This window comes from Lethenteron reissneri, chromosome 40 (genome assembly GCF_015708825.2).
Source record: "Lethenteron reissneri isolate LAM-NWPU_2019-01 chromosome 40, ASM1570882v1, whole genome shotgun sequence".
NCBI classification, from domain to species: Eukaryota; Metazoa; Chordata; class Hyperoartia; order Petromyzontiformes; family Petromyzontidae; genus Lethenteron; species Lethenteron reissneri.
This window is the reverse complement of record NC_083818.1, coordinates 6,820,057-6,830,464: the sequence shown is the minus strand read 5'-3', so window position 1 is coordinate 6,830,464 and position 10,408 is coordinate 6,820,057. Positions and strand designations below refer to the sequence as shown.

Sequence of the window (10,408 nt, the reverse complement as noted above, 5' to 3'; positions counted from 1 at the left end):
CATCTCCCTCCCCGTGTCTCTGCATCTCCCTCCGTGTCTCTGCATCTCCCTCTGTGTCTCTGCCTCTCCCTCCGTGTCTCTGCATCTCCCTCCCCGTGTCTCTGCATCTCCTCCGTGTCTCTGCATCTCCCTCCGTGTCTCTGCATCTCCCTCCGTGTCTCTGCATCTCCCTCCCCGTGTCTCTGCATCTCCCTCCGTGTCTCTGCATCTCCCTCCCCGTGTCTCTGCATCTCCCTCCGTGTCTCTGCATCTCCCTCCCCGTGTCTCTGCATCTCCCTCCGTGTCTCTGCATCTCCCTCCCCGTGTCTCTGCATCTCCCTCCGTGTCTCTGTCTCTCCCTCCCCGTGTCTCTGCATCTCCCTCCCCGTGCCTGTGGGAGGGGCCGTCACAGCTGAATTTCAGATGAGTCTCACTCATAGGGAGACTCACCACCCATAACCAACTCCTCCTCCTCCCTCCTACAGCTCCTCCGCGTTACGAGTTACATAAGGCGAGGAGCTGGCCTTTTCCTCCATATACCCAGCCGCTCTGTGCCTGCCCGAGTCTCAGAGCCGTGCGCGTGTGTGAGTGTGCGCGCGTGCCAAATCAATAGAAAGCTCACGACATACATCTGAGGACATCTCAAGAAATACATCTCAACACATCTCCACTACGAACAACTCCGGGGGTAACCATCAGCCCATCAAAAATGTAAGTTTGCACACGCCGCGTACAAAGATAATGATTCCCACCCCCCCCCCCCCCCCCGTGTAGCCTTAGCAGGCTGTTGGGGCAAGTGTTGTTGTTAGCGAGCACCTATTAAGGCCGGCAAGGCATGCTAGGGGGCGTGGCGGTGCGGGGTGACGAAACACCACGCTCGGCCACCTTTGTCTCCCCAGTGCCGATGATTTCAATACACTCCGCACCAGCTACTTGTTTAAGGCCGAGTAGACCTAAGGGCGGCCCAGGAGGGGTTTAGATAAAATCGCCGTTGACCGTGAGCGGGAATCGAACTCGGGTCACCGATGAAAGAGAGAGAGCAGGATAGTTGATCTCAGGATCGATGTTTTGTGAATAAAAGAAGTAATATTTAAAAAACACTTTAAAAAAACTCGCTTTAATGAAATGTACCGTACTAGTAATGGCAGAACTCCACGACTCCAGGAATTGGCCCCGAAGATTGCCATAATGTAAAGGGCCGTGGTGATTTACAGCCAACGTCAGTTGAGTGTGGACAATTACACCCAAGCCGAAACATAACATATTAAAAAAAAAATGTTTAAAAATACTTTTTTTTATTTTTTTTATAGAATGTAGTATTGTCATGAGTATGACATAAGTATACCAAGTTTGCAGTCAATACCACATTGCGAAGTGGGTTAAAATTGAGTTACAAGATTTGAGAATACGACAACAACAACAGACAGAGTGAGTTCAATAAAAGCGTGTAATAATAAAAGGTTTTGTTCCAGATTGTTCGCTAAATAACTGGGAGATATTGACCGGGGGGACACACAAAACTTGGGAACGCGTGATAATGTGTTTTATTTTATTTTCATTCAGTACTAGAGCCAGCAGAAGTGTATTTGCCGAGTGAAACCCGTAGAGCTAGCAAGCTCTTTAATCAAGGCGGCGACTCGGCCGGCAGACAACATCACCTCCGATTAGCACGGTGGGCCACGTACGGTGCGAAAGAAGTTCGACGTACGTACACACATCAAAGCGTTTCACAATTACAGCATGAAAACAAAAAACTGAAACTTTAGTGAGTTTAATGCGGTAACACCCCCCGATTTACGTTTGCCACTTTTACGTCGTTCCGCAAATACGTCGTGACCTCGCCAATGCCACAATTGCGACTTGCGCCAACTCAACCCCACGCACACTTCACGTCGCTGACGGCATCTTCGTCGTCACATCCTTTCTCGGTATCCGTTGCCGCTCAGCCTTCGTCTCCACCACCACCCACCACCACCACCCACCACCCACTCATCCACCACCACCCACTCACCACCACCACCCACTCACCCACCAGCACCCACCCACCACCACCACCCACCTCCACCACCCATCCACCCACCCAACACCACCACCACCCAACCCACCACCACCCACTACCACACACCCACCACCCACCACCACCCACCACCACCCACACACTCACCCACCACCACCCACCACCACCACCACCACCCACTACCACCACCCACTCACCCACCACCACCCACTCACCCACCACCACCCACCACCACCCACTCACCCACTCACCACCACCCACCCACCCACCACCACCACCCACCACCACCCACTCACCACCACCCACCACCACCCACCCACTCATCCACCACCAACCACCACCACCCACTCACCCACCACCACCACCCACTCACCCACCACCACCCACTCACCCACCACCACCCACTCACCCACTCACCCACTACCACCCACCACCACCACCACCCACCCACCACCACCCACCACCACCCACCCACCGGTTATGTCGAGGATATTCGTCGACGTCACCGGGCTGTCGCTGTGATCGAGTCAGTTCTAAAACGAGTGACAGAGTTGGCAGAATTTTGAAACAAAATTTAGACATTTAACTCATTTCTTTAGAACTGTTTTTTGTGCTTCGCTTGCTGCCCTTCCTCCGCACCTCCAATTAGCGCGGTTGGCTACGTACGCTGCGAATTAAGTTCAACACACGTAAGTACAACATACATACAACATGCATACGTACAACATACAAACAACATGCATACATACAACCACGGTACATAAAGCATGGAGATGTCCAGAGACGAAACTTTGGTGGTGGTTCCAAACACTTTGGGCGCAGCCACTTAAATCGGCGCCACGGTGGCTAGGAGATGTTAACTCCCTCGCCTGGTACACAGGAGGTCGTGGGCTCGATCCCGACCTTGATGACGCCTGCTCCTGTATATTTGGAGTTTGCGTGTCTCTCTCTCTCTCATCATCATCACGGTGGCTAGGAGATGTTAACTCCCTCGCCTGGTCTACATGAGGTCGTGGGTTCGATCCCTACCTTGATGACGCCTGCTGCTGTATATTTGGAGTTTGCGTCTCTCTCTCATCATCATCATCACGGTGGCTAGGAGATGTTAACTACATCGCCTGGTCTACAGGAGGTCGTGGGTTCCATCCCGACCCTGACGCCTGCTGCTGTATATTTTGAGTTTGCGTGTCTCTCTCATCATCATCATCACGGTGGCTAGGAGATGTTAACTACATCGCCTGGTCTACAGGAGGTCGTGGGTTCCATCCCGACCCTGACGCCTGCTGCTGTATATTTTGAGTTTGCGTGTCTCTCTCATCATCATCATCACGGTGGCTATGAGCTGTTAACTACCTCGCCTGGTTTACAGGAGGTCGTGGGTTCCATCCTGACCTTGACGCCTGCTGCTGTATATTTTGAGTTTGCGTGTCTCTCTCTCTCATCATCATCACCACCACAGTGGCTATGAGCTGTTAACTACCTCGCCTGGTTTACAGGAGGTCGTGGGTTCCATCCCGACCTTGACGCCTGCTGCTGTATATTTGAAGTTTGCGTGTCTCTCTCATCATCACCACCACGGTGGCTATGAGACGTTAACTACCCCGCCTGTTTTCCCCCAGGTGGCCGTCTCGCTCCGTCCCACGGCCTTTCATCTCCCCACCCGCGCTGCTCGTCTCCCTCCTCTCCATCGCCGTCGCGCCCTTTGGCGGCGGCGTCGGCGTCGTGCGAGCGGCGAGCGCCTCGCCGAGGGTCCCGCGGGAGGCGCGCCCCGGGGACGCCGTGGGGGGGGAGGCGGCCCCCGTCAGCAAGCTCGCACTCTTCCCCGACCGGCCCGCGTGGTGCGAGACGCGCAACATCACCCAGATCGTCAGCCACGCCGGCTGCGCCAGCCGCGAGATCGACAATCGGTGAGGGAGGCGGGGGGGGGATGGAGAGATGGAGAGGGGGGGATGGAGAAGGGGGGGGATGGAGAGGGGGAGAGGGGGGGATGGAGAGGGGGAGAGAGGGGGATGGAGAGGGGGGGGGTGGAGAGGGGGGGGATGGAGAGGGGGGGGGATGGAGAGGGGGAGAGGGGGGGATGGAGAGGGGGGGGATGGAGAGGGGGGGGATGGAGAAGGGGGGGGTGGAGAGGGGGGGGATGGAGAGGGGGGGGTGGAGAGAGGGGGGGATGGAGAGAGGGGGGGATGGAGAGGGGGGGGGGTGGAGAGGGGGGGATGGAGAGGGGGGGGGATGGAGAGGGGGAGAGGGGGGGATGGAGAGGGGGGGGGTGGAGAGGGGGGGGGATGGAGAGGGGGGGGGATGGAGAGGGGGGGGAGATGGGGAGGGGGGGGGAGATGGGGAGGGGGGGGATGGAGAGGGGGGGGAGATGGGGAGGGGGGGGAGATGGGGAGGGGGGGAGATGGAGAGGGGGGGGGGGATGGAGAGGGGGGGGGGAGATGGGGAGGGGGGGGATGGAGAGGGGGGGGGAGAAGGGGAGGGGGGGGGAGATGGGGAGGGGGGGGAGATGGGGAGGGGGGGGATGGAAAGGGGGGGGGGAGATGGGGAGGGGGGGAGATGGAGAGGGGGGGGAGATGGGGAGGGGGGGGGGAGATGGGGAGGGGGGGGGGATTGAGGGGGGGGGATGGAGAGGGGGGGGGATGGAGAGGGGGGGGGGATGGAGAGAGAGGGGGGGGGGGCTGTGGTGGCCGTTGTTGTTGTTTTGCTGCCTTGCCCGAGCTTGCATGTAGTGTTGACAAATCGGCAGGATTGGATGTGCACTGATCCGTCTACTTCGTATTCTTGTCTATTTTTAGTGAACTTGTTTACCTCCCCTGTCGTTGCACTCCTATCGATGTTTGCTGTTGCAACTTTCTGCCCCACACTTGCAAAGAAGAGCTTCATAGCTCATCGGATTCCCCCGGTACAAATACATATTCTGATTCTGAGCCGTCATCTGTCTGGCAGAGCGAGCGAGCGAGCGCCATCCGGCTATTGGCACGCTCCAAGTTGAAATGATGATGATGATCTGAATAAGAAACTTTATTTATCCTGGAGAAAATCCGATGAGCTATGAAGCTCTTGTTCGCAGACGTCCAGTGGGGCGAGTCAGAAAGTTACAACACACACAACAAAACACAATAGGCGTGCAAGAGCGTAGGACGGGTAAATAAATCACTAAAAAATAAATACGTAAAAAAGTATATAAGTTAAAATTGCATACGCACACCAATTCCCAAGCTTGGGCAAGGCAGCAAAACACAGTCCCAGACCACAGCAAGACAACAAAATTGCACGTTAAAATAATGACGCGTTATTACTGACCGTCCATCTCTCTTTCTCTCTCGATGAAACGGACGCGACCCGCTATTTCTGCAGCGGCATCTTGAGATTGCATCGAGACTCCGCATGAAGAACCCGCACTTGCCGCGTCTTCTGCTTAATTCTATCCAATTATCATTCTTGGCTCCTCCGTCGAAAGCAAAGCGACAATGACAAAACAAAACACTATGAGACATCTCCTTTACCAGTGGCAAAATATAGTAGTAGGTTTTTACCCTTTCAACTGGTACAAAAACTTCAAGGACAGTGCATATCATTATCATCATCAGAGTTGTTTCTTTTTGTTTGCATTTTGACTGCTTGTGTTGTGGTTATTGCAAACATGATGCCTTGTATAAAGGTGTCAGTTTTTGTACCAGCTGAAAGGGTAAAAACCTACTACGACAAAACAGAAGTCGCATCACGTGGCTCGTAGCGGTGGTGGACGTACGCTGGGCCGACGGGCTCCGATCCCGGGGCTCGGTGCGGTCACGGTGGTGGCAAGGCGCTGCTGCTCCCCGCTCAATCTCTGTGCGATCGCACCAGTTGAACACGTCGTGGGCTTTCGATTGTCTCGACGCGTGCGACCGTGCCGTTAGTATACTGATGATACTATGTAGTTTATACTTTAGTTTTTTACGTGGTTGTTTAGTTTCTGCAGCTACATACTATTAACATTCCTTCCCTTTATTAATGCTACCCCTATCCCCTCCCTTTGATGCTGCTAATCCTGCATAATGCACGGGCATAATATGACTTTGAAACCCCCCGCCCACCTCCTGCTCATTTCACAAGTAGTACTAATCACATATCTGCATTTCCCATAAATATGCTAAATTCCTCTTGATATACAAATTCTTTTGTCAAGGCGCCCTTCGCCCCTTCCAACTCAGCTTAAATATACGCTCCAAGCGTGGTGGTGTTTCATTCAGACGCTGTCTCCCCGACAGACCTGGTCTTCACCTGAGGACGGCTGCTTGCGTTGTGGCCGAAACGTCGTGAGAATTATTTTATGTTTTATTTTTATTATTTTATTATTTCCCTCCTACGTGACTTTACCGAAAGAACCAAGAAGATGAATCCCTGCAGTCACGAAAGCTTTAAATCGAAATTTGACCGTGCCGTTGTTTTGCTCTTCCCCGATCCCGGACTCGGTGCGACCGCGGCTCCTAATCTCTACGGAATTGCCTCGGCGCGGGCGGCCGTGCCCCTGTGTCTGCTGTCATCCCCTCCCCGCTCCCCCCCCCTCCCCGCCCCCCTCCCCGCTCCCCCCCCTCCCCCGCCCCCCTCCCCCGCTCCTCCCCCTCCCCTGCCCCCCTCCCCCGCTCCCCCCCTCCCCTGCTCCCCCCCCTCCCCTGCTCCCCCCTCCCCTGCTCCCCCCTCCCCTGCTCCCCCCCCTGCCCCCCCCCCTGTCGCGCAGCGTGTGCCTGGGCCAGTGCTACAGCTACAGCGTGCCCGACACGCTGCCCCAGACCTCCGAGTCGCTGCTGCACTGCGACTCGTGCACCCCGTCCGACACCACGTGGGACGTGGTGAGTGGCGGCCCCACAAACAACTCACAACTCCCCCCACCCACCCACCCGCTGCACGAGCACAGGCTTTTTCCAAACGTGAAACAATAAAGAAGGGGTGTTTACTCGTATGCAAAGTATGATCTGTGTTTTAATTTAGTGCGCTGATCTTAAAGGCGCATTGAAAAATGTTGATACTCCGACTGATACTCCTACTGTTGTGGAGTGACTCATGCAGCCAGCTATGGCTGCAGAGTTTGGTAGTACATGTTTTTTACGTCGTTTATTGTGAAAATTCGGTCACAGTTCCTATGACCACTGTTTCATTGCTTTTATGGCTTTATTTTGGTGCTTTTCGAAAAGTTTTTTGGTTTGGCCATGTTTTTTTTGTTGTAGTACAGAGCTAGACTGATGGCCTTAATCTAAGTTGTCTTGTGGTTGTTGTTGTTTGACTTGCATCCCACTGGGATATTTGCACAGGGTTGGTGTACGGTGATTTTTTCTGCAATATTTTGCTGTCTTTTCTTGGATTTTCTGTTTGCACTTAGTCACTTTAAGATTTTTCGATTTAAAGCTTTCGTGACTGCAGGGATTCATCTTCTTGGTTCTTTCGGTAAAGTCACGTAGAAGGGAAGTAATAAAATAATACAAATATAACATAATAAAATAATTCTCACGACGTTTCGGCCACAACGCAAGCAGCCGTCCTCAGGTGAAGAAACAGGTCTGTCGAGAAGACGGCAAATCCCCCAACCGGGTACCCGATACCCGTACCCTACCCGATACCCGGCTATCCGTACCCGGCCAGGTACGGGTACCCGTTTGCGACCCTGGTGCGGCCGGGTACGGGTACAGGTAGGCCGTGAGTCACTGGTGAGTAACCGTTTGTCACTCATTTCGGGTAGGGTACGGGTAGGGAACGGGTACCCATACCCGGCCAGGTACGGGTACGGGTACCCATTTGCGACCCTGGTGCGGCCGGGTACGGGTACGGGTAAGGAATCAAAACCCGTTTGCGACCTCTGCCCCCCCCCCCCCCCCCCCCAAGGTGACGCTGCAGTGCGGCGACGACTACAGCGACGGTGGCGTCGACGCGGACGACGACGGCGCGGAGGGATCACCAGAGGTCACGAAGCTCGTGGAGAAAATCCTGCGCTGCGAGTGCCAGGCGTGCGGAGCCCAGCAGCACCTGCTGCTCGCGGCCACCGCAGGCGGCGGGGGCGAGGCCCACGGGGCCGACACGCTCCTCGCCTCCATGGCCGGATCAGCGGCTCAGCCGGAGCCGGAGCCGGAGGAGGAGGCAGTCGCCGGCCCCCGTCGCGGTTTGCCGCATGACCCGGAGCCGGCTCACGGCGACGACTCGGAAGCCGGGCCGAGGCAGCCGGCTCCGCAGGGCGAGCGGTCCGAGCCGCCGGCTTTTCCCGCGGAGGCCGAACGACGGCACCGGGCGGCCGCGTCCGTGGGCGGTGCAGGCGGAGCGGGGGACTCCTCCGGGAGGGGGTGGGAGCATCCGCACAACAGGCGGCACGGGCAGCACCACGCGCGCGGCCACCACCACCGGCACGGTGGCGGTGGCGGTGGCGCGGAAAACCCCGATCGGCTGGCGGCCGGATTGTGGGGTGGGGAGAATTACCGCGGAGGTTTGTAAAAAAAAAACAATCAAATAAGTTAAGCAGCATTGGTAAGAACCGGGGCTTAATTTCACCTGGGTCTGTTTGGGTTTGCCGACCCGGAAAACTAAATATTTCCAACGTCCCAAACACCACATCCAGTATACCGATGGCTACGTGGCCACGGCTGGGGTCGTTACTCACGTGGGGACCACCTACTCCAGTCGAGCAGCGACCAGAAAGCACAGTTCACACTCCCGGCACATCACTGAGTAGCAGACACCTCCTGCTGTTATGGCGGTGGCTAGGAGATGTTAACTACCTCGCCTGGTATGCAGGAGGTCGTGGGCTCGATCCCGACCCTGACGCCTGCTGCTGTATATTTGCAGTTTGCATGTTCTCTCTCCCCGTAGTCGTATGGATTTTTCTCCGGGCCCCCCTGTTTACCTCCACATTTAGAATTAAAAGCACCTCTTTTAGAGTATCTGGCTGCTATACATTTCCACATGATGACAAGCCACTTCGTTGAGCTATCATCTGTGGCAGCTAGGTCGCTTCTGATAAAGAGTTACACGGGGTCAGTGGGCCTTACCTGGTAGAACAAGTTTTTAGTTGAAGCTAGAGTTGGGTGGAATGGGCTGTTTCATGAAGCGTCGATTCGGCGATCAGTTTGCGATAACGACCGCCAAAAATCAATTATCCGCGTGAGAGGGGCTCATTTGCAATTGCAATTTATTTGCAGACGATAATGTGTCTAATTTTTTTTGGGGGGGGGGGGGTGGGGGGTGGGAGCAGTGGCGCAGTGGTTAGCACACTGAACCCGGAGCTCTTGAGTTTGATTCGCAGCCCCACGGCTAACGTCAGCGGTGAGTGGGTATCCGCAACGGTCCGATGCCCTCCGCTGACTTTCCCTAGTCTCCCCCCGCCCCCACCAACCCCGTTCCACTAACTCACACTGACCAGCATGGTCAAGTATGGTCATAGGGAGGCTTTCATCCATCAGTGGATCTTAAAATAAATGTTCATCTGTACGGGAAGAGAGTGTTTCTCACGCTGCCACGCTCGTGGCTTTTCGGTTTACTCCCACGCGGAATAAACAACTCCCCATTGATTGGCCTGAAAACATCTTAAACATAAAACACCCAAATGTAGCAGCCAGGACCCTTATGGCGACAACAAAAATAATCTTTGGACTCAATGTGGCTTTGCTGGATAAGTAAGTAAGTATTCTAGTGACGTGTACTGACCAGACCCAAGTCCAATGGGACCACTGACGTGCCCCCCCAATGATCCGATCGAAATCCCTCATTTTGATCGGATCATTGGGGTTTGTTAGTAATAAATCGGCATTTTGCGACCCCCACTGCCACTGTGTAGCATTATATGACATGCCAGGGACTCTATGAGATGATAGGACAATAGTGTGAGTCTATAACTGGCAACAAGTAACGGCAAAGCGGTTATAAGTGACTCACAGAATTGTGCGCAGTTGCGTCTACAGTCCACGAGTTCCCTGAAGTCGTGCCGATCACACAACGCGGTTCGATTTCGACCCTCGATCGATGGCTGCGCCATCGCCGCACACGCGTCGAATAAAAAGCAAGGGACAAGTCCTTACTTACTAACAACTCCTCTATCATTTTTCATTGCTGGAGGGGTTGCCCCCCTACCTGAAAATCCTGGCTCCGCCATTGAATAGGACGAGGTTTTACCACACGTACATGTGTGTGTGCGTACATGTGACCTGTGACCCCGATTTTCCCGCGTGACAGTGGCGAGAACTTTGCTCAAGAGTTGTAGATTTGTGTTGATAACACGCGGATGCATATTGATCGGCTTGTGCACTTACGGTTTTAGAGATATAAAGTTTTTTTTTACGTGTTAGCTATTTTTGTTTCTGTTCACGAACTCTCGATATCTCTGTGATCGGAGAAATTGAGAATGCGTGGAGGGGAGTAGAGTGAGATGAGAGGGGAGGGGTAGGAGAGTGTGTG

General features: G+C 54.6%; 1 protein-coding gene across 1 annotated transcript; it reads left to right on the top strand.

The window, feature by feature from the left end:
- Window positions 1-418: 418 nt before the first annotated feature.
- Window positions 419-10,408, top strand: NBL1 (NBL1, DAN family BMP antagonist). The gene is made up of 4 exons (XM_061567923.1): window positions 419-690; window positions 3,616-3,903; window positions 6,714-6,825; window positions 7,853-10,408. Coding segments are annotated over exons 1-4 (1,002 nt in total). The 5' UTR covers window positions 419-688; the 3' UTR covers window positions 8,453-10,408.